General features: G+C 41.1%; 2 protein-coding genes across 5 annotated transcripts in view; one reads left to right on the top strand and one right to left on the bottom strand.

The window, feature by feature from the left end:
* The window catches only part of TDRD12 (tudor domain containing 12), a 75,721-nt gene extending 69,415 nt beyond the window's left edge, over positions 1-6,306 (top strand). For both annotated transcript variants that reach the window (XM_059877492.1, XM_024979033.2), the window contains exons 27-32: positions 1,837-1,946; positions 3,327-3,387; positions 3,473-3,586; positions 3,673-3,826; positions 3,911-3,986; positions 4,424-6,306. In XM_059877492.1, coding sequence (XP_059733475.1) covers positions 1,837-1,946; positions 3,327-3,387; positions 3,473-3,586; positions 3,673-3,826; positions 3,911-3,986; positions 4,424-4,515 — 607 coding nt within the window. In that variant the 3' untranslated portion in view covers positions 4,516-6,306. The remainder of the gene's footprint in view (positions 1-1,836; positions 1,947-3,326; positions 3,388-3,472; positions 3,587-3,672; positions 3,827-3,910; positions 3,987-4,423) is intronic.
* The window catches only part of SLC7A9 (solute carrier family 7 member 9), a 37,000-nt gene continuing 10,614 nt past the window's right edge, over positions 1,592-27,977 (bottom strand). Inside the window, exons 10-14 of one of the 3 annotated variants that reach the window (XM_005218925.5) lie at positions 17,411-17,507; positions 16,304-16,453; positions 8,448-8,622; positions 7,458-7,570; positions 5,731-6,306 (exon numbers count right to left, since the gene is read on the bottom strand). In XM_005218925.5, coding sequence (XP_005218982.1) covers positions 7,506-7,570; positions 8,448-8,622; positions 16,304-16,453; positions 17,411-17,507 — 487 coding nt within the window. In that variant the 3' untranslated portion in view covers positions 5,731-6,306; positions 7,458-7,505. 3 annotated transcript variants of the gene reach the window in all.

Raw genomic sequence — 27,977 nt, forward strand, 5'->3', positions numbered from 1 at the left:
GGTACGCGGGTTTCGGTGGTTGCGGCGCTCGGGCTCTCGAGCACAGGCTCAGTAGTTGTGGCGCACGGCTTAGTTGCCCTGCAGCTCGTGGAATCTTCCGGACCAGGGATGAAACCCATGTCCCCTGCACCGGCAGGTGGACTCCTATCTACTGCGCCGCCAGGGAAGTCCTTCTTACTTACTTTTGAGATATTCTTTTAAAACTGAAGATGCCACTGCAGTTGAGTAGGTGTATTCAAGACAAAGGTGGATCACTTACAGGGAGCCCCACAGCTACTGCTGAGCCCGGCTCTGAACCAAGCACCCTGCTCAGTGCCTGTGCACAGATGATTCTGCGGTCGCACAGGAGGGTTGGACGCCTGTGGTCACACATGGAGGGAAGTGCAGAGACCACGGGAGCCACAGAGGACACTTGCCTCCCAGGAAGGGGCTCCGTTTCGGGAGATGAATAGGCAGCTGTGCATTTCCTGGACCAGAATCGAGGAGCATGGCGCCATTCTCACAGCAGACTGGAAAGGGGGACAGAGTCTGGGGACCTGAAAGGTTGACAGACACAGGGGAACGTGTATAATTGTGTCATTCTGAGTCTTCAGGACTAAGAAGATAGTGGCAGGGTTGGCTGTTCGAGGATGTTTCCCAGAGAGCAGCCAGTTCAGAGGGGAGGAGACACCAAGCGGGTCTGGGACTTGAGTTTCAGGTTATTGAGGTATAAACCTAGAGTGCAGGAAAGTGGATGGGGAGGCTCTAGTTTGCTGGTGTTTGAGGACAGTCATGGCGGAGGAGGAAGGAACTGATCCCCAGTAAATGAGGGCCAGGAGGAGGAGGTCAGAGCCGTGGCAGAAGAAGAGGGTGGGCGACGGAGGGTCTAAGGCTGCACGGTGGTGAGGGGAACAAAGCCTGAGAAAGGGGTCCATGCCTGAGTGGTTGGACCATGGGGCCCTGCCCTCCATGCCACAGGCTTCATATGTGTCAATCAGACGTGCCTTTGGAGACACACACGCACACTCCCTACCCATAGGGGTGTGTATACGAGTATTCGTATAGGTTTGCTCCTTTAGGTTTCATTAACTCAAAAACGATGCAAAAGAAATGATTTGTTTTCTCCCTTGGGAAAGGAAATTGGTGACTGGGGAACAGGGGAGGGGAGAGATTTTTCACTGTGTAGACCTTTCTGTCTATTTCTAAAATACTGAACCACATGTATGTGGTTACCTGTTAAAACAACCAAAAGAAAAACACAGTTTTTTATAAGAATGAGATTGCCCTCTATATATTGATGTGGTGTAATCTCCAGTTATTAAGTACAATAAAATAAGGGGTAGAAAAGTGAATGTAATGTAGTAGGTTCCCATGTGTTTAAACATGTGTGTGTGTTCTAGATAGAAAGATACAGAGGGCAGTATTTGCTTTTTCTTGCAAAGAATGTTTCTAGCAATAGATCCAGAGTGGTAAGAGGGTGTCTAGGAAGCTGGGACAGGAGAGGAAAGGAGATGGCTTGTACTTTCTGCTCTTTTATCCTCTTTGAAGTGGGCAGCGGTGCATACAATTCTCACAGTTAAGTGATTTGAAAAGAATTTTATTTTGGCACATGAGTTCCTGCAGCTGTTGTATGACATATGTCGACCAGCCACTCGGCCCCTGATGCCAGCAGTGCCCAGGCTGGCTGACCTGCCTGGCATCTGCTAGTGAGCCATAAGTTGTACGCAGGTCTGACTGCTGTAGGAGGCACTTCTCAGCCGTGTGTGGCTGGCCTGCCTCCCTCTTGCTGGAAATCCTGGAGGGAGCCAGATTGTTTCTCTCTTCATCTCATGGTTCACCTCTGCCTCTTCCGCCCAGGGTACCTTCTTCCAGAGAAGACAGTGCTTGTCTGCCGAGCACACAGCAAGAGGACAAGGGCTCAGAGAGAGGAACTGACACCAAGACAAACTCAGAAAACCAAAAGCATGGTTGGTTATTTAAAAGATGGGTAATTTAAAGTCACTAATGCTTGGAAATTTTCTGATGTTTAGGCTTTCCACTTTTATATGAATTAGAAGGTGATGTAAACTGATGTTACCTAACTTTCTATTTTTGACAATTCCGCTTCCAATGTTTTTTTCTGTAACTTTTTTCCTTTTTGTCATTTGAGGTATAATGCTCCATCCAGTAAAAGTGCATGGATCTTAAACATACAGAATTTTCCTGTGTGTACATGTCCATTACCCGACCCAGGTCAAGCTGTTGGCCATTTCCAGAATCCCAGTGGTCTCCCTTATATACCCTTCCTGTCTGTAACCCTGCCTAGGAGCCCTGTTCTTACTTGCGATACCATCAGTGTTGCTGAATTGGAAGCACGTGGTACACACTCTCGTGTCTTCTTTCATTCAGCATTATGTCTGTGAAATTCATCTAGATTATTGTAAGTAGCAGTGGCACTTTATTGCTGAGTTATATTCTGTGGTATGGGCTTCCACTGTGGCTCAACTGGTAATGTTGAGAGACATCCCACATTATGTCCCATAATGAGGGACATTACCACATCCCTCTGCAATGTGGGAGGCCTGGGTTTGATCCCTGGGTTGGGAGGATCCCCTGGAGAAGGGAAAGGCCACCCACTCCAGTATTCTGGCCTGGAGAATTCCATGGACCATATAGTCCATGGGGTCGCAAAGAGTCAGACATGACTGAGTGACTTTCACTTTCGCTTTCATTCTGTGATGAATATACTGCAATTTATTTCCCCATTTCCCTGTTGAAAGACATTGTTTTCAGCTTTTGACTGTTGTTAACAAAGCCCCTTATAAACATTTTTGCTCAAGTCTTTGAACGCCTCAGACGTTTTAGATTGAGAATTTCAATTGCACTGATTTACAGAATGTTATGTGCTGCAGTGGTCCTTGCACGTACTGACTGCTGTTCTGGAAACTGTTAGGGGTCCTAGCAGGTTGAGATAGCAGGGACGTTGGAGCAGTGGTGTCCTATGGCCAACAATTACATGTGGTCCTTTTTCACAGAGTTTACATTCCCGATTGTTTAATCATAATACTGGTCAAGGTAAATAGTTCTTTTCTTAATCTAGTATTTGTTCTATTAGTTACACTAAATGATGTACATTTTACTTTTTTAAATTGTTCTTTGCAACTGGATACTTTGGTTACTATGAAGTTTATGCTCATATTCTTAGTAGTTCAACTAAAAGTTGCATAAAATGCCAAAAGTACATATAATATATATATATATAATATATATATAATGGAGTCATATATACATGTTTTTTGTAATATATATGTTATATATTATGGAGTCACATATAAATAACCTATAGGAAAATTTGACTTTTTGGACAGAAACTTTACCTAAAAACACTGGAGGTGCTTCCATTAACAAAACTGCAGAGCCGCCGAAAAGGTATGCTTGTTGCTGGGGTCTGCTTTCCTTACTTGCCTAGCACATACACAGAGATGAGTATATAATCCTCTTCCCTTTCTTCCAGCTTCCACCCACAAATAAAATGGTTCCAAAAAGAGGATGTGGTCATACTGAAGATAAAAATAAGGAACGTAAAAGATTATAAATGTAAATACTTTAGAGATAGAGTTGTTTTCAGGTGGGTTTATGTATAGCTTATAAAACAAAATAGAAGTAATTTCTAATGTTTTAAAAGGCTGACTTTATTTCTTTTTGTAAATCTAGTGCCTGGGTAGGAGAGAAATTTTACTTGGCTGATTTGGAGCTACAAGCCAACATAATAAAAGATGATTGCAAATGCATAATTAAATATGACGAACCTGTAATCACTCTTGTAAAAGAGCAAAGGGAGTCTTGGTGTGGCTTACTCAAACAGAGGGTGAGTAGAAGTCAACCGTGCTTGGTCTTAACACGCTGAGTATGTTTTATTCTCTCAAGTAATGTAAAGTGTTATGTTGAACAGAATCCCAATGTGGCTTTTGATTTTGATCACTGGGAAGACTGTGATGAGGATAAGGAGGATAGCCACTTTGCCAAAGGTAAGAGCAGGTGCACCCACTCCCCAGGAGAGTCGTAGGACCTGAGCATCATGGGGGTGGACACATCACTCAGCAGATTCCAGGAATGCAGCCTTTGTAAAAATGGGCCATTACTGTAAAGCCCTTAGGTGTTAGTTTTCTCCTTGTGGTTGATCTCGGTGCTAAACGTTCTGCTTTGAGGAGTATCAACTCTTGGTTATAACGTACCTCCTTATAACACTTGTACAAATATTTCTCCTAGGAAAATAACTTAGCCATATGCAGGCAAATTTTACTTGCATGTTTCTTGCTTAAAATAATGAAAACTTGAGTCACAAAATATAGAGCTAGAACCCAAGGGACTTTTTCTGCAATGACCAAAATAATGGGCATGGGGGAAGATTTGCTAATGAATCTGTAATTATTAACATATTTTTGATAATATCTACCTCTTTTAGTTGTAAACTCTAAAAACCTGTCCTGCAATGTGGCAGGCTTGGTTGAGACCAGTGACAAAAGTTCGGATGAAGATGAAAGTGAGAGTGAATGAGAATGTGAATTAAACCCTGCAGAGCGGCCAGAGGCTTCTGAACAGAAATGGATATTGCTGTGTGACCAGAGCTAAGAAGACAGGCAGTCACATTCAGACCATTTTTCCCTCAAGGATCAAGCGTTACTAAGTGTCACCTTGCGGCACTGGGATTAGTAATGGTGAGAAATTCTTAATTGATAGAAACACGAGTTGATGATGAGACTCTGGAAGGAAGGTGGAAGCAGAGACACTGTGAGTGCTGGGCTGTCCTGCTGGCCACCTGCTGTGAAGCCTGCCTTGACTCTCAGGTTGAGTGATGCAAGCCAGGCGTTCAGGTAACGAACTGTACCACCTGAGTTCACTGTTGTTGTCTTTTCATCTAGACCTGTGTTTGGTACATTCTTAAAACCTGAGCTTGCACATATAAATTGAGATTTCTTAAAATTCATACTCTGCACTGCTTAAGAAACCTTTTCAACGGCTTCCCTGGTAGCTCAGATAGTTAAGAATCTGCCTGCAGTGCAGGAGACCTGGGTTTGATCTCTGGGTCGGGAAGATCCCCTGGAGAAGGAATTGGCAACCCACTCCAGTATTCTTGCCTTAGTTCCATGGGCAGAGGACCCTGGCAGGCTACAGTCCATGGGGTCGCAAAGAGTCAGACATGACTGAGCAACTAACGCTTGACTTCACTTTCAGCCATGAGTTAGTTGGCATTCAGCATAACTGTGTGTGTGCTAATGCTCCTCGTAGTCTTTGCATAGCGATAGCTGATTGGCCAGGCTAAGCTGACATCTTGCAAAGAGACAGTCCAAGGGTGAGAATGGGCTTGCCTCAGCAATAGCAGCCTGAGCCAGGGCCTTCTGGAGGTAAAGCTTCTGAAGTACCCTCGGAACCTGCAGCGTCTGGGACAGACAGGACACAGGTCTCTCTCCAGTGGAAACTGAAGAGGACTTGTGCGTGGAGGTAACGCTCAGAATACCTGCTCATGGTGAGCCCTGCACACATTCATGGCCTCAGCCTGCGGCGAAGCTGCAGCACCCGCAGTCATGAGGTCATCAGGAAATGTGCATTTGTCATGAGCACTTCAATGTGGGACTGCCCAGAGCCTGGCTCTCCATGTTACCCGGAAAGTTAGACGGCGAGCCGCTGGCCAGTTCACACCCTGTGCACTGCCTCAGTGTGGGGCTGGCAGCTTTGCCTAGAACTGGAAAATAACACGGTAGAACATGACTGTTAGGACAGCCCCCCGAGTCTTTATTCTGTTTTACACATCAGAAAGCACAGGGGCTCACGTTTGTATGTGTCCCAGGTATGGAGCACCACCTGAACAGGAGTAAACTTTGTCTTCAAGCTGTCGTGCCCCGTGAGCAGGCACGAACCGTCCTCTTGCTCTCAGTTTCCTCATCTGTAAAATAAGACAGTCTGCTTCTTGGTGGCCATTGCCCAGCAGTGGGGCCTGGCGTGCTGCTGGGTGGAGTCATGCTGCTGCCCTCTGGGGGGCGGACATGGTGTCCAGCCTGGACAGCTGCCAGGATCGCATCCTTGCTGCCGCTGTGAGCCCGTGGTTGACCGGCAGGTGTCCGATTGGCATGTGAAGTGTACCAGCGGTCCTTTTTTCCCGGCTAAACTGGGCAGGCTCTTCGGGAAGTTGTGCTGTCTTTGCTGGCAGAGGTTCTGATTCTGTGCAGCTCTTGTAACGTTCTTATCCCATTTTGGTAAATACAGCTTTCGCTCCCACCGGGGAGGCCTTTGGGTCGGTGGCCAGGCCTCCTGAGCTGCACTGGCTTTTCCCCTGAGGTTGTTGGCCACCTGCAGTGTATGCGCCAGTGTATAGTCTCTTTCATAAAACACAACACATGATAATAGCAAGCAGCAGAGCTGCACAGGTGTGTGCCCAGGTCAAGTGAAGGGGTTTCCTGTTCTCAGAGAAGATGTAACATTGGTTCTCTCGTGTGGTTCACTAACAGCTGAGTGAAAGTATTGGGCAGAGGATGGCTACATGTTTAAATTTCAATTTCTTTTTTCAGACATTTAAATTTATGACTATTTGAAGTTCTGAATTATGTTCTGTAAGATACAGGAGTACTGGCTTGTGAGATGTAAACAATTACTCACTGTTTTTTGTTGTTGTTGTTCTCTATTATTATATGTACTGATTTCATGTTTTGGGAAATTTTTTGAAATGCATGGTAAAAGTACCTTTGCATGCTTCTAAAATTGCTCATGTTCTTAGTTTTGGTGTGAAAGTCTTTTGCAATATATCAATAAAATTTCAGTGTTTTCACGGAAATGTTACTTTTCCCATTCTTTTAGACCATATTTTGTCAGGAATATTCCTGAGTGCCAAATGCAATAGAATTTTATACAGCATACGTCCTGGCTTGACTAAAATACCAGTGAAGGTTGTCAGGGGACCTGTGATGCTGAGCTTCTGTGGACACAGGCTGCAGGTGGTCCTGGGCAGTCAGCTGTGCCCTGAAGGCCTTGACAGCCAGCCTGGGACGGACCTGCCCCCTGCGCCCCCGGTGAAAGACAGGAAGGGGTGGGGCGGGTAGGAAAGCACTCGTACTTGAGTATTTTAAAAATCTATTTCAATCAAAGCAAAGTTCCATCAATTTTATATTTAAATGTATATATGTGTGTGTGTGTATATACACATATACGTGTGTGTGTGTATACATATATGTACCCTTCTGATGATGGAGCTGAAAGAACACCCTTTACTGAAGTAGGTGTGACGTGCCCCTTGCTAGAGTCGCTGTGTGGTGCCCGTGGCTCTGGTTTAGTCCTTCCCGCCACCACCGTCCTTCTGGGTTATGTCCTTGCCTGCTGGTTTCAGCCAGCACCCACCCAGAGAACTAAGGATAGCTAAAAATAATAGTATCATACACGTGTGAATATGTTTGTTTCTTTTTCCTTAAGAAAAACATCAGGAAGAAATAACCACAAATATTGCTTACAAAAATAAGTTCATCACAGCTTGGATCTGGCACAAGAGGCAGAGCTTGTTACTCTGGAGCTTCCTCGGGGGGGACGACTTCCATCAGCATCTGAAGGTGCATGGTGAGAGGCTCTGGGGGGGAAGTGCAGTTAGAAAAGCGTCATTAAAAATCCGCTTCACCCCACTTAATTGGTGAGCAGTGATAGTGTTACTCCTTGGTGACGTGTCTCCTGTTAGAGCTGTGCGCGGGGGACATGGTAGGTAGAGATGGACAGACCCATCCTGGGAGCTATGGTGGTTCTTTGGAGATAAGTTATTCCCATTAAAGCATTAGGAACCTGCTAAATATTTTACTGCCACCAAACCATTTGTAGGAAAAATATGAATGACTCAGTTATATGTGTATATTTAACTACCACTGACCAAGGCTGAATATGTAGTCTGAAGTCACTTAGTTGGCATCTCCTTTAAAATACAGATGGTTCATTCTCTTTACTTCCTTAATTCTAACTTAAGAGTTTTTGTTGGGAACAGCTTGGCTAAACACTCAAAGCTGAGAAATAGGTGTATTTGGGTGGGGCCTTTAGGTTGTAAGTTATCCTGGCTAGATTCTCTGTCAATATAATCAAATGCAAGTCCATTTTCAGAGGCATAGGCAAGTGTGGCTGGTTTTCTGATAGTTATTAACCTTTTCTTTCATTTTTGTAGCAGAGCACCAGCAACCCCTCAGCTTTAGGCTTAGATCAGTGTAAAGAGGTTGGAGGCAGGAGGAGCTCTTTCAAGAAAGGAGCAAAGTCCTTGGGAAATAATAGAGGCCACAGGTGGACCCCAGGGGTGTCACACTGAGGGGAACAGGTCACGTGTCCTCCCAAAGAGGAGATGAAATTTTGTTAGCTGTGTGAGACCCTGTGACAAGAAAGTCCTGGTAGCATCGGGACAGATGAGGCTGCGGGGTGTTGGGCTTGCCTTGCTTCACTAATAGCCCAGCGGTTCCCCGGTTGATACTTACTTGAGATTTTCTGAGCCCATGCAAACTTATAGTAGACAAAAAGGAAATAAAATACAAGGCCGCTCAGCATAAACAACACACAGTAGAGATACTCCCACGCAGGTGCGCTGATGATTGGGGCCAAAACCAAAAACACGGATAAGAGAGTCACCAAGATGGGGATGAAAATGGGCACCTGCAGGCAGAACAACATGGAGTCGTGACTCGGCCTGAGCACTTGTTTCCCTTTTGACATTTTTCATACCCTTGACAGAGAAAGAAGAATATAGTTTCCATCACTTGTAAGTAAATTTGCCGACCTTACTTCACCTGTTCTTTTCCTTTTCCCTAGAATATAAAGAAAACCTTCACGTCATTTTTACCTGTAAAATCCACATCATGCATTTCTAACTGACAAGGACTTCGATTTTAACCTGTTGGTTCCCTCCTTGCTCTGTCTCGTCATTAATTTGTTGCCGGAATTGGATGGTGTGTCCTACACTGTCTTCATCTTGCTCTGCTGATAACTTGCTCCTCTGTGCCTCTCGTTTGTTAAAACCGGTGGCTAGACCTGGGGGCAAGAGCCTTTTGTGGTGGAGCGGTGCACTTCCTTTCGTCACTTCAGGAAGCACTTAAGGTCTGACTGCCACACTTTGGAATCCCTGAAGTCAATCAGTGAGTTCAGGGGCTCGAGAGACATCCAGTCCTAGCAGGTCTGGATTCACCCATTTCTCCAGGGAGCTGTTTCTTTTCGGTAGGAAATGGACACTTAGAAACCATCATCTGGGTGCTTGGAGTATTCAGTGTTCTTTCACCAGGACAGAGAAAAATCATTTTTTTTCACGAAGGGGAAAACATTGCACAAATGATTCTAATAGTTTTGATTCAAATGTAAGATTGCACTTTTTTCCTTACTTTACTCTAGACTTGCATTCTTTCCTAATGCATCTTTTCGAAAATCTTCATAATGGCTTTCACATTATTACTTATTTTCTTTATCTTACAATGTGTCTATAATAAAATAACTATACCAGTTCAATTCAGGTCAGTTGCTCAGTCGTCTGACTCTCTGCAACCCTGTGGATTGCAGCATGCCAGGATTCCCTCTACCAGTACTACCATTGTAAGTAGCATGAAGTAGCATGAAGTTTAAGACTTTTTTTTGCAGTTCTTTTTAACAGAAGAGTATAAGCCACAAGGGAAATGCAGTTAAAAGTCATGCACTTTAGTATCAGTTCTGGTGGTTATGCTGTGTGGTTATGTCATCTACTTTTTATAGAGTAATATTTTTTTATCTCCATTTGTTTGGAGTTTTCAGGGATTTGCTCTTTCCCTTTGCAGTGTTTGATTTTTTGATATTATAAATTTTTTCTTGAGTTTGCTTTATTCTGCCATTATTTCTTTTTGAGAATAAGCACAAGTATATGCACAAACATGCATACCCCTGTTCATCTTCCACTGCCCTTACATAAAAGGTAGCAAATGCATAAAACACAGTGTTACACCTTGTTTTTTTCCATTAAGATACTTCAGAGATAGCAGTGCTGTATAAAATTACTTAGGCATTTTACTACTGCATACCACTCTATTTGGTGGATGTTCCAAACTTATCCAGCTAGTCTTCCACTAATTGACATTTGGGTTGTGTTGAGGCTTTTGCTTTTACAGTTAATGCTACAATAAATGACCTTGGGTGTGTTTCATATTTTTTGTCAACTTCACTTTAGGATCAGTTCAGTTCAGTCGTTCAGTTGTGTCTGACTCTTTGCGACCCCATGAACTGCAGCATGCCAGGCCTCCCTGTCCATCACCAACTCCCAGGGTTCACTCAAACTCATGTCCATCAAGTTGGTGATGCCATCCAGCCATCTCATCCTCTGTCGTCCCCTTCTCCTCCTGCCCCCAACCCCTCCCAGCATCAGAGTCAACTCTTCACATGAGGTGGCCAAAGTATTGGAGTTTCAGCTTCAGCATCATTCCGTCCAGTGAACACCCAGGACTGATCTCCTTTAGAATGGACTGGTTGGATCTTCTTGCAGTCCCAGGGACTCTCAAGAGTCTTCTCCAACACCGCAGTTCAAAAGCATCAATTCTTCAGCATTCAGCTTTCTTCACAGTCCAACTCTCACATCCATACATGACCACTGGAAAAACCATAGCCTTGACTAGACTTTGGGATAGATTACCTCAAAACAGGATGACTGGGTGACAAGGTAAATCCATGTGTAATTTTGCTGGATATGGCCAGGTTTCCATCCACAGTGGCCACATCACTTGAATTCCAGGACACAACTGAAGCAACTTGGCAGCAGCAGCAGCAGTGTTGGAGAAGGCTGTTTCCCCATGGCCACCTCCATGGGGTGTGGCCAAACTCTGGGATTTCTGCCCCATCTTACAAGCAAGAAATGGTAGCCCGTTAGAATTCTGGCATCTGTCTCTTGTTAGGAACAAAACTGAGTGTGCTGGGGTCCATTTGTTTCATGTTTAAGTCTCATTGCATTCTTCTCATTGAACTTTGTTGACTTGTGTCCATTTATATCTTTTGTCCATTTCAGTTGTTAGTAACTCCCATCTCAATTTTAGGAACTCTTTAAATGAGGGCTGTTACCCTTTTTGTGTGTGTGATATTATTGCAGATATTTCCCCCAATGTTATATATATGTGCTTTCAATTTTCTTCTCCTTATTTGAATGCATGCATTTTTATTTTGGCCAGGAGATATGGTTGCCCCTTTTTAAAAAATTACTTCTTGATTTTTGAGTCATTGGAAAGGTTTTCTCCATTCTTGGATTACAAAACAGTGTATGTTTTCTTCATGCATCAGTACTATGATATTTAAATTTTAGAATCTATATTTTAACATTTAATGGCCAGGTTTTCCCTGGCCATTCTTGCTGTTAGTAGTTTGTTCTTCAATATGAACTGTAAAATCAGCTTGTCTAACTCCAGAGAAAAAAATTAGATGGTGTTTTTTATTATAGTGACATGAAATGTCTAAATGAAGGATGCTGAGTCTCCCTATCCAAGAAGATGATGAATTTCCATTTGTTCAAGTTACTTTTTTTGTCTTGCAGGAGAATTTTACTTTTCCACGGAGAAGTCTAACCTCTTGTTAAAGTTTATGGCTAGGTTTTTGTTTCGGATGGAGTAGGGGGAAGATGAGGTGTTGTCTTTCATTTTCTTTTAATTGGACATCATTTTTATAAAGAAAGGCTATTGATTTCAGTGTCTTAATTTTATGTCTTATTACTTTACTATATTTTCTTCTAGTTTTTTCTTTGATCCTTTTGGGTTTTCCAGGTGTACACTTTTATTTTCTTTGAGTAGAGAAAGACTTTCAAAAATCTTCTCTAATCCTTAGGCTCCTAATTGCTTTCTCTTACGTAATTGCCTTGCTGCTATCTTCAGAGCAGTGTTAGCTGATAGTAGAAATCAATAGAAGGAAGGCATTCCTGTCTTAGACCTAGCAGGGATCTCTCTAGTATTAAGGTTAGCAGTTAAGCTTATCAATTAAGATTGCTTTTTGCCATAAGGTGTGTTTGTGTGTGTGATCATACCAAGGAAAAGATTATGCGTTTCTAATTGTGTTTCTCTCAGTGATGTATGTTGAATTTTATCTGGTGGTTTTTGGCATCTGTGGGAGGTGATCATAGGGGTATTCACCATAGGTATATTAATATGATGAATTATATCCCCCATGAATTAAATCCAGTTCATTCTAATCTTCAGCCACGCTTGCACAGACTTAACTTAGTCATGGTATGTTTTTAATATAATTGGGTTCTATTTGTTAAATTATTTTATGATTTTTCTATCAATATTCAAAAGTGAGATTGGTCTGTGATTTTTCTGTGCTGTCTTTGCAAGGTTTGGTATTAGTGTTACAATCCATAAAAATAATTAGAAAAATCAGTAAAACAACCTGTAGCTTACCTTAAAAAGAAAAACAGAAAGCATAAATACACAGATAAACAAAAATGGAGAAATAATCTCCGGAACATAGTAAGTTTTTTTAAAAAAAAATCATAAACTATTTTGTATAGCTGTATACAAATAAATTCAAACACCTACATGAAATGGACAGTTTTCTAGGAAAATACAGCTTACTACCCCAGCAGAATCTGAGTTCATGGTGAAATTCTAAAAAATAATCCAGTTAAGAATCTTAAGTTCTTTCTTTAGGTTTACTGATTCCTTCTACATTCTTTTGGTTTTCTTTGTTGATTTTTCTCTTGCTTTTTGAGTTGTCTATTTAATTTGTTTTCATTTTTATTGATGTAAGTAATATAGCGGAACTTCCTTAAAGTACTGATCATAGATGTCTTGTTATTAATTTGTCATTTTTAGGAATTTATGTACTTTCATTTCCTGTCTCCATTTGGATCAAAAAGATGTTAATTTTTAAAATCGATTTCCTGGTTTATTGCATTATAGACAGAGAATGTACTTTGTGACATTCCTGACTTTTTAATCAGAGTTTTTCTTGGTGGCATTACAAATTCAGACATGTCCCCTCTTCACTTGAAAAGGTGTGATTGCTATTTGGGGAACTCAGAATTTGATAGGAATCTCTAAAATGTACCTGTTATATTGTTTTAGCTCTTCAGTTGCCTTTACTAGTGATGTGCCTGGACCGACCCTGCTCTGAGGGAGATGTTTTAAAGCCTTCTATTTGTGTGTGCCTGTTTCTCCTCCTGTTTCCTGTAGTTTGTTCCCTAAAAGTAATTATGTGGTGTGGTAAACAGGTTTTCACAACTCTTCTCTCTTTAGCCATTATTACTTAATGGTCTTTGTCTCGTGTTCTGGGTCTGAGTGTTTGTCTGATAAGATCACAGCACGTTTTCTACGAATTTTCATTTGCTTCATTTTTTTTTGCCTATCCTTTTAATCTTTCACCACTTTGTAAACCTGCCTAAAAATTACTTTTTTCTTTTAATGGCCAATTTAAACTATTTAGGCTGAATAAGCCAGTTTATTCATACAGCTGGTAGGTTTTGTTTTCATACTGTTTCACATGTCTGTATAAAGTACCTTCTACTTAACTGTCATTTTCTTGCCCTTTAAAGAGTAGCATTCTGTGGGAAAACTCTCACCAGAGGCTCTACTTTCTTTATTGTTAAAGTGGGGAAAATTACCGTGTATCAGGTGAAATCCTAAACTTCTAAGTAGAGTTTTCAGATATAACTATAAGATAGTAAATGCACATATATATCCAACATGTGCTATGGGCTTCCCTCGTGGCTCAGTGGTAAAGAATCCACCTGCAATGCAGGAGACAAGGGTGCAGCCCCTGGGTCTGCAGGATCCCCCGGAGAGAAGGAAACGGCAACTCATTCCAGTATTCTTGCCTGGAAAATGCCTGGATGGAGAAGCCTGGCGGGCTGCAGTCCCTGAGGCCGCAGAGAGTCAGACATGAGTTAGTGAGTACACAACAACAAATGTGTTATACCTAGAAGTTAGCTGCTTAAAAAAATCATTTCCTGGCACCAGTTAGTGTGATTGTTAGTAAACGGTCACCTTTAATGCGATAACATGTTTCCCAAAGTCTGAGATGCACGCGCTTTCCCACACTTTTCAGCATGCCTACACATGATGGTGACTTGTGTCGGATTTGGAATGTCATTTGAAACTTTTCACACATATGTATTAAAATACTGTAGCGGGCTTTGGAAATTTAAATACTCATTTTTTCCCGTATAACTATCAGTTAGACATAAGACTATTAAGAGATTCATAGATTCTGTAAAGTTTGGGAATGTAAAAAACTAATAAGCAAAAAAAAAAAAAAACAACCCACAGTAACAACAAAAAACCCTAGTAAGCATTCTACTGAGAAAATGTCAACCAGGAAGATATTCTGATTTGTTTGCCTGTCTGAGTCTTCATGTATAGGTTCTTTCATGATGTGGCTTCATGGGTGTGTGTGGGTGTGTGTGTTTTGGATATATTTATCTATAAACACTAATTTTCTTAGTTCTCAACCCAGGGGTCAAACCCAGGTCTCCCACATTGCAGGCACATTCTTTATCAACTGAGCCACCAGGGAAGCCCTTTCTTCTGAGCATTACCATTATAAATAGGTATAATATAATACCTTTGTCTCCCCCTTTTTAAGATATTGTTCATAATAAGCAGTAATGAAGTAAGCTAAAGATTTCTTCTCCCCCCTCCAGCATCCAATTTCAGCTGGTATCCTAAAGCAGCTTCTCTGACACACTTCCCTTAACTTGAATACTTTCCTATGCTTTCTCTTCCACTTTTGTTATATTATGTCATCAGTGCTTAATAATTTACATACTGTTTTGCCATCCTTATCTCCTGTCGTTAAGTCTTAGTTCTTAAATATAATCACCTTATGCCCATGACTTTTTGGTTTCTAAAGCTCATTCTCTAGTGATTCCAAAGGAAGGAAGGTCTCATATAACAATGTATGCTTTGAGTTCTCTCATTGGTAACTTTACTCTTCAAGGTCAGTTTGAGTAGATATAAAATATTTGACTTACATTTCCCTTCCTTGAATATCTTAAATAAGTTGCCCACTGTCTTATGGCATAAAGTGTAGCTGGTGAGAAGTCTGATGCCTGTATATTTCCTTTTCTTTATAAGTGAATTGAGGTGGAGGAGGACAAGAAAGAGGATGTGATATACCCAAAGCATTAAAAAAAAAAAACAAAACTCCATAGTTTTATCAGAATGTATTTATACTCTAGTTAGGATATCTCAGTTATACTGTATGACTTTCAGTGTGTTGATTCAAGTCCCTGCCTCCTCTTAAGTTCCCCTCTCCTCCTTTCCTTCCAAATTCAGGAAATATTTCTTAAATCACAGCTTTTAAGAATTCTATTACTTTCATTTTCTTCCTCAGCGACTCCAGTTACACATATGTTGATCTCTCTCATTTTCTTTCCTGATTCCTCACTTATTTTTTCTCAAATCCTTTTTATTTCTGTTTGAGCAGTTTTGTGCAGATTACCAATCTGTGCTACCATCATGATTTTGCATGCTTGGTTTCCTGATTGAGGGGAGCTGCCTGATCCCAGCAGGCCACTCTACGCCTCTGCTGACTTCAGCGACTGGGTAACAGTCAAGCTACCATGCCAGAAAGACTTTTAACCATATTTATGAAACAGAATTCCAAAGCTAAAGACACTATTTTTTTTCTCGCTATATAGTTTCTGAAGCCCTCTTCTTGCCTACCTTTTTCTTAAATCTGTGCTTGTTATCATAAGAATATATGTGCTAAGTCACTTCAGTCGTGTCCAACTCTTTGCGACCCTGTGGACTGTAGCCCACCAGGCTCCTCTGTCCATGGGATTCTCCAGGCAAGAATACTGGAGTGGGTTGCCATTTCCTTCTCCAAAGAATATATACCATAGGTTTAAAAAAAAAAAAAAGAGCCCATAACATAAGCAAAATACAGTACATTCTCCTTCCCCATCGGTATATGGACCCACACCAGCCATGGAGGCAGGTGGGAAGGAGCCTAAGACAGATTGCAGAGGTGCACTGTAGGTGGCTGCGTGCACAGGACAGGCTGGGTCTGAGTCAGAAGTCCCCATCAGTAGACAAAAAGTGAATGCTCGAGAGATCCTGTAACTGCCAGAACTGGAAATCTCCCTTTGCTTAGACAGGTCACAGGTGTTGCGGATAACTTTAATAAATTAATAATGAGATAGCTGACTGGATCATAATTTATGATATGAGATGAAGAGGAAACTCTACTCTTTTAAGTATGACATTCAGGACAAAAGGTTGAAAATAGAAAGCAGGCTCCTAGAACTTAAAACCGTTCCATCTAAATAAATAAATTAGTTACCACTGTCCAGCTCACTTCAGGAAAACAAAGCCACTTGTGACATTTGGAGAACTAAACCTACCTTGATAGGTCTTTTCAGCTCTTTCCTTGTAAACCTCATCACAATGAGTCCGGTGATCGTCAAACCATAAAACAGCCATGCAGCGAAACTGAAGTAATTGACTAATGAGTTTATGTCACCAGGGATGATGTAAATGATCGCTATCATGCCCTAGAGGAAAGAAGAATGAATTCTTAGGTCATCACTACATGAAAACATTACCCTTACGACTTCACAAAAGACAAAAGAAGCAGTAGATAAACACTTTAATGTGAAAGAAAACTTCTGTTTATCCCATTACATTTGGAGTCAAGCCAGACTGGTGGAAGCTCTTTTCTTTGAGGTGTGATGGAAAGGACTTGGAAAATAGGTGGCTCTTTTAAACAGGAGGAAAACAAAATGTATATTGCACCAGCTTCCTAATTATTAATTTTCCTGCAAAGAGTTTTCACTGGGGGAAAGAACCCTGCACTAGAAAACCCAGGCTGTCTAGGTCTCGTATTGGCTGCATTTACTCCACTGTCCTGGACTTGTAATTCCTGTAATTCTGGGTCTGTTTTCCCATCTCCAGAGGGAGTAGGCTGACAGAACAGGGGCTCTCCTCAGGGTGGGAGAAAGAGTCTGGCCCTTGAGCTAGGGTGTGGATGGTCCAAAGTTGCCCATAACAGTTGCATACAACCAAGGACTACCCCTCACTGAGAAATTCCAATCAGAAAATGTCAAAGGGCCTTTAATTCACAAGCATCCCATGACTTACGAATTATTGGACCACAACGAGAAGCTGTTGTCATTAGCTACCTCGTAAAATGCCTTCTCCTTCCCCATAAGCTAGTCGGGTTTTGTGCAGTTTGTTACCAGGGACCCAGAGCACACAAATGTGCATGTAAGACGTGTAAAGGGTACGAGCTTGGAAGATTCAATCAGTGTCTTTCATAGATGAATTCAGAACAAGGAGCAGAAGTTGGGTAAATTATTTTAATTGTTTTGAACTTTTTTATATACCTGAGGACTGGGAACCCTGGGTCATTTGAAAATCACTGAACTTAGTGACCAAGTTTATACTTTATCATCCAGACTGAGGGACCCTCTGCCTTAAGAGGGTGTTTTCACGGCACAATTCATACTTACATGAAACATGATGGCAGGAGCTGGAGTGAGGCGCCTGACGCTGATGTAAGACAGCACTTTCAGCATGTGGCCTTCCCGGCCCGCAACGAAAACAAGTCTGAAAGGGCAATAATAAGGAAGTCAGTCGATGAAGGCGTGTGGGCTACAGTGTGAACACAAAGCAAGTGTGTCCTAATCTCACTACTGAGGCCACACAGAAAAGGACTGAGTTATGACCCTGGTATTTTCAGATGGAGTCCAGTCTCTTGAATAAGTGAGTTTTGCACAAGTAAGCTGATTAAATGCATTTTAGATGAATGCCTTTTCACACTGTTCATGGGGTTCTCAAGGCCAGAATACTGAAGTGGTTTGCCATTCCCATCTCCAGAGATTTCTTCAAGAAAATTAGAGATACTAAGGGAACATTTCATGCAAAGATGGGCACAATAAAGGACAGAAATGGTATGGACCTAACAGAAGCAGGGACTCCCTTGGACTGCAAGGAGATCCAACCAGTCCATTCTGAAGGAGATCAGCCCTGGGATTTCTTTGGAAGGAATGATGCTGAAGCTGAAACTCCAGTACTTTGGCCACCTCATGCGAAGAGTTGACTCATTGGAAAAGACTCTGATGCTGGGAGGGATTGGGGGAGAAGGGGATGACAGAGGATGAGATGGCTGGATGGCATCACTGACTCAATGGACATGAGTCTGAGTGAACTCCAGGAGTTAGTGATGGACAGGGAGGCCTGGCGTGCTGCAATTCATGGGGTCGCAAAGAGTCGGACACGACTGAGCAACTGAACTGAACTGAACAGAACAGAAGCAGAGGATATTAAGAAGAGGTGGCAAGAATACATGGAAGAACTATACAAAAAAGATGATAATCACCCAGATAACCATGATGGTGTGATCACTCACCTAGAGCCAGACATCCTGGAATGCAAAGTCAAGTGGGCCTTAGGAAGCATCACTATGAACAAAGCTGGTAGAGGTGATGGAATTCCAGCTGAGCTATTTCAAATCCTAAAAGGTGATGCTGTTAGAGTGCTGCACTCAATATGCCAACAAATTTGGAAAACTCAGCAGTGGCCACAGGACTGGAAAAGGTCAATTTTCATTCCAATCCCAAAGAGGCAATTTGAAGAATGTTCAAACTACCACACAATTGCACTCATCTCACACACTAGCAAAGTAATGCTCAAAATTCCCCAAGCAAGGCTTCAACAGTACATGAACCTAGAACTTCCAGATGTTCAAGCTGGATTTAGAAAAGGCAGAGGAATCAGAGATCAAATTGCCAACATCCACTGGATCATAGGAAAAGCAAGAGAGATCCAGAAAATATCTACTTCTGCTTTATTGACTACGCCAAAGCCTTTGACTGTGTGGATCACAACAAACTGTGGAAAATTCTTAATGAGATGGGAATATCAGACCATCTTACCTGCCTCCTGAGAAATCTGTGTGAAGGTCAAGAAGCAACAGTTAGAACTAGACATGGAACAACGGACTGGTTGCAAATTGGGAAAGGAGTACATCAAGGCTCAATAACCTCAGATATATGACTTCCCTGGTGGCTCAGATGGTAAAGCATCTGCCTACAATGCAGGAGACCCAGATTTGATCCCTGGGTCGGGAATATCCCCTGGAGAAGGAAATGGCAACCGACTCTAGTACTCTTGCCTGGAAAATCCCATGGATGGAGGAGCCTTGTAGGCTACAGTCCATGGGGTTGCAAAGAGTCAGACAGGACTGAGCAACTTCACTTTCGCTTTTTTCAAATATGCTGATGACACCACCCTTAATGGCAGAAAGTGAAGAGGAACTAAAGAGCCTCTTGATGAAAGTGAAAGAGGAGAGTGAAAAAGCTGGCTTAAAATTCAACATTCAAAAAGTGAAGATCATGGCATTTGATCCCATCACTTCATGGCAAATAGATTGGGAAACAATGGAAACAGTGACAGACTTTCTTTTCTTGGACTCCAAAATCACTGCAGATGGTAACTGTAGCCATGAAATTAAAAGATGCTTGCTCCTTGGAAGAAAAGCTAGACAGCATATTAAAAAGCAGAGACATTACTTTGCCAACAAAAGTTCATCTAGTCAAAGCTATGGTTTTCCCAGTAGTCATGTATGGATTTGAGAGTTGGACCATAAAGAAAGCTGAGCGCCAAAGAATTGATGCTTTTGAACTGTGGTGTTGGAGAAGACTCTTGAGAGTCCCTTGGACTGCAAGGAGATCAAATCAGTCAATCCTAAAGGAAATCAGTCCTGAATATTCACTGAAAGGACTGATGCTGAAGCTGAAGCTCCAATACTTTGGCCACCTGATGCAAAGAACTGACTCATTGGAAAAGACCCTGATGCTGGGAGAGGTTGAAGGCAAGAGGAGAAGGGATGACAGAGGATGAGATGGTTGGATGGCATTACTGACTCAATGGACATGAGTTTGAGTTAGCTCCGGGAGTTGGTGATGGACAGGGAGGCCTGGCATGCTGCAGTCCATGGGGTCGCAAAGAGTTAGACACGACTAAGTGACTGAACTGAACTGAGACTGAATATGAAGCATAGAGAAATAGAAAATATAGCCAGGAAATTAAGAAAGAAACACAGGAATAAGCTTGAATATATTGAATGGGATAAGAGAATTCACAGAAGAGCAGAAAGGGACTTCCCTGGTGGTCTGGTCCAATGGCTAAGACTCCAAGCTCCCAATGCAGAGGACCTCGGTTTGATTCCTGGTCTGGGAACTAGATCCCACATGCTGCAACTAAGAGTTTGCATGCTGCAACTAAAGATCCTGCATGCTGCAACTAAGACCCAATGCAGCCACATAAATAAATCTCAAAAAACAGCAAAGAAGAGCAGAGAGCCTTTACACAATCAAAACATTCTGAGCATTCAGACTGAACCCAGTTCAGGAAATAAAACATCAGATCAGTCGCTCAGTCGTGTCCGACTCTTTGCAACCCCATGAATCGCAGCACGCCAGGCCTCCCTGTCCATCACCAACTCCCAGAGTTCACTCAAACTCACATCCATCGAGTCAGTGATGCCATCCAGCCATCTCATCCTCTGTCGTCCCCTTCTCCTCCTGCCCCCAATCCCTCCCAGCATCAGAGTCTTTTCCAGTGAGTCAACTCTTCGCATGAGGTGGCCAAAGTACTGGAGGTTCAGCTTTAGCATCATTCCTTCCAAAGAAATCCCAGGGCTGATCTCCTTCAGAATGGACTGGTTGGATCTCCTTGCAGTCCAAGGGACTCTCAAGAGTCTTCTCCAACACCACAGTTCAAAAGCATCAATTCTTTGGCGCTCAGCTTTCTTCACAGTCCAACTCTCACATCCATACATGACCACAGGAAAAACCATAGCCTTGACTAGACAGACCTTTGTTGGCAAAGTAATGTCTCTGCTTTTGAATATGCTATCTAGGTTGGTCATAACTTTCCTTCCAAGGAGTAAGCGTCTTTTAATTTCATGGCTGCAGTCACCATCTGTAGTGATTTTGGAGCCCAGAAAAATAAAGTCTGACACTGTTTCCACTGTTTCCCCATCTATTTCCCATGAAGTGATGGGACCGGATGCCATGATCTTAGTTTTCTGAATGTTGAGCTTTAAGCCAACTTTTTCACTCTCCACTTTCACCTTCATCAAGAGGCTTTTTAGTTCCTCTTCACTTTCTGCCATAAGGGTGGTGTCATAAACATAGTGGAAGGGAAAAAAATTTAAGCTACCGAATTTAAAAGATTAACTAGAAAATTAGGACAGTCAGAACAACAGCCATCTCATGAGAAATAACACTTTGAAAGTGATGAGGGAAATTGATTCGATTTTCAGATTAGAATTCTGCATAGCTAAATCATCATTCAAGACTACTGGCAAAATAAATGTTTAGATAAACAATAGCTATGATACATTTACTTTTCTTCAGTCCTTGTTGGAAACTTAAAAAGTCTACTCCAGCAAAAGAGGACACTGAACTAAGTTTATTGAAGAAGTAATGTTAAGGAGACAGCAGTAAAGCACATTTTCTATGTATGTAAGTACTGTATTTTTTATTTCTGTCATGAGAGACTTTTTTGGAGGATTGGTTCGCTTTACAAACATGGTGTAGCTGATATACTAGATGATATGAAAGGGAAAGCCCTTGCAAGAGAGGAAAGAAAACTGAGATACTGATAGACTCTACTAGGTATTCATGTTAAATTTTAAAGGTAATTACTAAAAGAATAGAAATATAACTTCCATCTATATCAATACAAGAAAAAAAAAGGAATAAAAACATTTGATGGTTAATAAATCAGGGTAAGATTTTTTTAAGCCAAGAAAACACAAAGCAATATGATAGGAATTAACCTATCTGTAGCAGTAATCATATCCAATATAATCAAATTCCACTTGCTCAGCTGGAGACTCTCAGGTTGGGTTTGTTGAAAGAGACACAAGCCAGAACCCATATCACTGAAAGGTAGACATTTAAAAGGGGTTAGACATGTTAGGCAGAGGAACCAGAGATCAAATTGCCAACATCCACTGGATCATCGAAAAAGCAAGAGAGTTCCAGAAATACATCTATTTCTGCTTTATTCACTATGCCAAAGCCTTTGACTGTATGGATCACAATAAACTGTGCAAAATTCTTCAAGAGATGGGCATACCAGACCAGCTGACCTGCCTCTTAAGAAACCTATATTCAGGTCAGGAAGCAACAGTTAGAACTGGACATGGAACAACAGACTGGTTCCAAATAGGAAAAGGAGTACGTCAAGGCTGTATGTTGTCACCCTGCTTATTTAACTTATATGCAGAGTACATCATGAGAAATGCTGGGCTGGAAGAAGCATGAGCTAAAATCAAGATTGCTGGGAGAAATATCAATAACCTCAGATATGCAGATGACACCACCCTTATGGCAGAAAGTGAAGAGGAACTAAAAAGCCTCTTGATGAAAGTGAAAGTGGAGAGTGAAGAAGTTGGCTTAAAGCTCAACATTCAGAAAACTATGATCATGGCATCTGGTCCCATCACTTCATGGGAAATGGATGGGGAAACAGTGTCAGACTTTATTTTTCTGGGCTCCAGAATCACTGCAGATGGTGATTGCAGCCATGAAATTAAAAGACACTCCTTGGAAGGAAAGTTATGACCAACCTAGATGGCATATTCAAAAGCAAAGACATTACTTTGCCAACAAAGGTCCATCTAGTCAAGGCTATGGTTTTTCCTGTGGTCATGTATGGATGTGAGAGTTGGACTGTGAAGAAAGCTGAATGCCGAAGAATTGATGCTTTTGAACTGTGGTGCTGGAGAAGACTCTTGAGAATCCCTTGGATTGCAAGGAGATCCAACCAGTCCATTCTGAAGGAGATCAGTCCTGGGTGTTCTTTGGAAGGAATGATGCTAAAGCTGAACCTCCAGTACTTTGGCCACCTCATGCAAAGAGTTGACTCATTGGAAAAGACTCTGATGCTGGGAGGGATTGGGGGCAGGAGGAGAAGGGGATGACAGAGGTTGAGATGGCTGGATGGTATCACCGACTCAATGGACATGAGTTTGAGTGAACTCTGGGAGTTGGTGATGGACAGGGAGGCCTGGCGTGCTGCAGTTCATGGGGTCGCAAAGAGTCAGACACGACTAAGTGACTGAACTGAACTGAGACATGTTACTAAAGGTAGAAGTCTGAAAGACAGCTGATTCAGCAATGTCAATATCAGAATAGAGTTTAAGGCAAAAGGAGCATTCCTACTGAAAAAGGAAATAATCTACCAAAAAGATAAAAAACAGGAGCCCTTGCAAAGAAACAGTAAAGGTAGAAAATCAACCACATACAAAGCTAGTAGGAAGGTTAAATGAAGGTAAAAAATCATCTATATATCACAACAAGCAGTTAAAGAGTACACAAAACAATTAGATGCAGTAAAACATGTTGTCAAAAACAGTACTCATAAGTGGGGGACAATACAAATGCAGGGTTGTTAAATGCATTTAAAATTAGATCAGCAACTTAATAATTGTGTGTGTGTGTGTGTGTGTGTGTATAGTTTGTTATATATAAACTTCACATAACTCAAACCAAAACTATAATAGATACAAAAATAAAAAGGAATTCAAACATAACATGAAAGATAGCCATCTAATTACAAGAGAACAAAAGAAGGAACAAAAAATTAAAACAACCTCAAATAACAAAATGGTGATAAGAACATACATTTAAGTAATTAAGTGTAAGTGGACTAAATGCTCAAAAGACATAGAGTGGATATAAAATGGATGGATATATGAGTGGATATAAAAATAAGATCTGTATATATGCTGCCTACAGGAGATTCACTTCAGATCTAAATATGCACATAGATTGAAAGTGAGTAGATGGAAAAAGTTATTCCATGGAAATGGAAATCAAAACCTGGGTAGCAATACTTATATCAGACAAAATAGAGTTTAAAGACTTACAAGAGATGGGCATTACATAACAATCAAGGGGTCAATCCAAGAAGATATAATGATGGTAAATATAATACGTGCTCTCAACATGCTGCTGCTGCTGCTGCTAAGTCGCTTCAGTCATGTCCGACTCTGTGCGACCCCAGAGATGGCAGCCCACCAGGCTCCCCCGTCCCTGGGATTCTCCAGGCAAGAACACTGGAGTGGGTTGCCATTTCCTTCTCCAATGTATGAACGTGAAGTCGCTCAGTCGTGTCTGACTCTTAGCGACCCCATGGACTGCAGCCTACCAGGTTCCTCCGTCCATGGGATTTTCCAAGCAAGAGTACTGGAGTGGGGTGCCATGCTCTCAACATAGGAGCACCTAAATATATAAAGCAAATACTAACATGTAAAGGAGAAAATAAAAGTAACACAATGATAGGAAGGGACTTTAACACTCCCACTTATATAAATCGACAGATCAGACAATCAATAAGCAAATGCTAGTCTTAAATGACCTATTACACCAGATGGACTTAACATATATAAAACATTCCATCCCCAAACAGCACAATACACATTCTTTTCAAATAACACATAAAACATTCTTTAGGAGAGACCACATGCTAGGCCACAAAACAAGCCTTGGTAAATTTAAGAAAGCTGAAATCAGAGCATCTTTTCTGGCCACAATGCTGAGAGGAATCAACTACAAAAAGAAAAACTGCAAAAAGCACAAACACGTGGAAGCTAAACAATATGCTACTAAATAACCATTCGATCACCGAAGAAATCAAAGAGGAAGTAAAAAAGTACCTGGAGACAAATGAAAATGAAAACACAATATCCAAAATCTACTGGACACAGCAAAAGCAGTTCTAAGAGGGGACTTTACAGCAATAAAAGCCTACCTCAGGAAAAAAGATTCTTTAGTCATCAATAAGATGACTTAATCTTTCACCTAAAAGGACAAGAAAAAGAACAAACAAAACCCAAAGTTAGTAGAAGGAAATAAATCATAAATATAAGGGCATAAATAAATAGACACACAAAAATAGGAAAGATCAATGAAACTAAAAGCTGATTCTGAAAAATAAAATCAAAAGACATCAAGGAAAAAAGAGGGCCCAAATCAATATCAGAACTGAAAAGGGGAAAGTTATATGTAACACCATACATACACAAAGGCTCATAAGAGATTACTGTGAACAATGATATGCTGATAAAATGAAGAACCAAGTAGAAATCAACAAATTCCTAGAAATGTACAATTTCTCAAAACTGAATCAGGAAGAAACAGAAAATAGACCAATTCCCAGTAGTGAAATTGAATCTGCAATTTGAAAACTCCAAAAAAAGAAAAGTCTTGGTCCAGATGGTTTCACAAGTGAATTCTACCAAATATGTAGAGAAGAGATAACACCTATTGCTGCTGCTGCTAAGTCGCTTCAGTCGTGTCCGACTCCGTGTGACCCCATAGAGGGCAGCCCACCAGGCTCCGCCGTCCCTGGGATTCTCCAGGCAAGAACACTGGAGTGGGTTGCCATTTCCTTCTCCAATGCATCAAAGTGAAAAGTGAAAGTGAAGTCACTCAGTCGTGTCTGACTCTCAGCGACCCCATGGACTGCAGCCTACCAGGCTCCTCCGTCCACGGGATTTTCCAGGTGAGAGTACTGGAGTGGGGTGCCATTGCCTTCTCCGAGATAACACCTATTGGTCTCAAAAATTCCAAAAAATGCAGAGGAAATGCTTCTGAACTCATTCTGTGAGACCAGCATTACCTTTATACCAAAACTGGACAAAGATACTACACAAAAAAGAAAATTACAGGCCAGTATCACTGTTGAACATAGATGCAAAAATCCTGAAAATATAAGCAAACTGAAGTCAGCAAATGTTTAAAAAGATCAAAGACCATGATCAAGTGAGATTTTTCCCAGGTATGCAAGGATGGTTCAGTATCTGTAAGTCAATAAGTGGAATACATCACATTAACAAATTGAAGAATAAAAACCATATGATTATCCCAAGAGATATAGAAAAGCTTTTGACAAAATTCAATATCCACTTATGACAAAAGCTCTCCAGTGGGTAGAGAGGGAATATAACATAATAAAGGCCATATATGATAAGCTCCCAGCTAACATCATACTCAATGATGAAAAGCCGAAAACTTCCTCTAAGATCAGAAACAAGACAAGGATGCCCAATCTTGCCACTTATATTCAACATAGTATTGAAAGTCTGAGCAACACACTCAAACCAAAAAAAAAAAGAAAGAAAAAATACAAGAAATCCAAACTGGAAAGGAAGAAGTAAAATTGTCAGTCTTTGCAGACAACACAATACTATACAGAGAAAATCCTAAATACACTACAAAAAAAAAAAAAATACTAGAGCTCATTAATGAATTTGGTAAAGTTACAGGGTACACAATTAATATACAAAAGTCTGTTGCATTTCTAAACACTAACAACTGCCAGAAAGGATTTAAGGAAATGGCAACCCACTCCCATATTCTTACTTGGAGAATCCATGGACAGGGGAGCCTAGTGGGCTGTGGTCCATAGGGTCACACAGAGTCAGACATGACTAAAGTGATTTAGCATGTATGCACAAAATTAATACACAGAAATCTGTTGCATTTCTATACAGTAACAACTTTCAGAGAAGTTAAGGAAACAGCAGCATTTACAATTATATGAAGAATAACATACCTAAACATACAGATAAACTTACCTAAGGGAGTATTAATAGAAGATCTACACTCAGAAAACTATAGCACATAGATGAAAGAAATTGAATGTAACATTAACAGATGGAAAGATATACCATGTTCATGGATTGGAAGAATTAACATTGTTAAAATGACCATACTACCCAAGGCAATGTACAGATTCAATGCAATCCCTATCAAAATACCAAAGGCATTTTTCACAGAACTAGAACAAATAAATTTTGTATGGAAACACAAAAGGCACCAAATAACCAAAGCAATCTTTAGAAAGAAGAATAGAGCTGGAAATATAACACTCCCTGACTTTAGACTACAAAGCTACAGTTATCAAAACAGTAAGGTACTGGCACAAAGACAGACACAAACACACAGATCAGTGGAACAGAACAGAGCCCAGAAACAAATCCACATACCGATGGTCAACGAATCTACAACAGAGGAGGCAAAAATAATACAATGGTGAAAAGACAGTCTCTTCAATTAGTGGTGCTGGGAAAACTGGACAGCTACATGCAAAAGAATGAAACTAGAACATTCTGTCATACCATATTCAAAAATAGACTCAAAATGGATTAAAGACCTAAATATAAGACCCAAACCCACAAAACTAGAAGAAAACATAGGCAGGATACTCTTTGACATGAATTGTAGCAATATCTTTTTGGATCTGTCCCCTAAAGAAAAGGAAATAAAAGCAAAAGCAAATGAATGGGAACTAACTAACTTTAAAAAGCTTTTGCACAGCAAAGGAAACCACTGACAAAACAAAAAGACAACCCACTGAATGGGAGAACATAGTTGCAAATGATATGGCCAAAAAGGGGTTAATATCCCAAATATATATAACTTATACAACTCAATATCATAAAAACAAACAATCCAAATAAAAATGGGCAGAACTGAATATTTTTTATGAAAAAGACACAAAGATGGCCAACAGACACATAAAACAATGCTCAACATCACTAGTCATCAGAGAATTGCAAATCAAATCAAAACCACAATGAGATATCACCTCATATCTGTCAGAATGACTATCATCAAAAGACCATAAATAACAAATGTTGGCAAGGATGTAGAGAAAAGGGAACCCTTACAAACTGTTGGTGGGAATGCAAATTGGTGCAACCACTGTGGAAAACAATATGAAGTTTCCTCAAAAAAACTAAAAATAGAAATATCATATGTGCGTGTGTTAGTTGCTCAATCGTGTCCAACTCCTTGTGACCCCATAGACTATAGCCCATTAGGCTCCTCTGTCTGTGGAATTCTCCAGGCAAGAATACTAGAGTGGGTAGCCATTCCTTTCTCCAAGGGATCTTTCTGATCCAGGGATTGAACACGAGTCTCCTGCACTGCAGGCAGATTTTCTACCACTGAGCCACTAGGGAAACCATGAAATTAAAAGATGCTTGCTCCTTGG

The sequence above is a fragment of the Bos taurus genome, chromosome 18 (assembly GCF_002263795.3).
Source record: "Bos taurus isolate L1 Dominette 01449 registration number 42190680 breed Hereford chromosome 18, ARS-UCD2.0, whole genome shotgun sequence".
In the NCBI taxonomy this organism is placed as follows: domain Eukaryota; kingdom Metazoa; phylum Chordata; class Mammalia; order Artiodactyla; family Bovidae; genus Bos; species Bos taurus.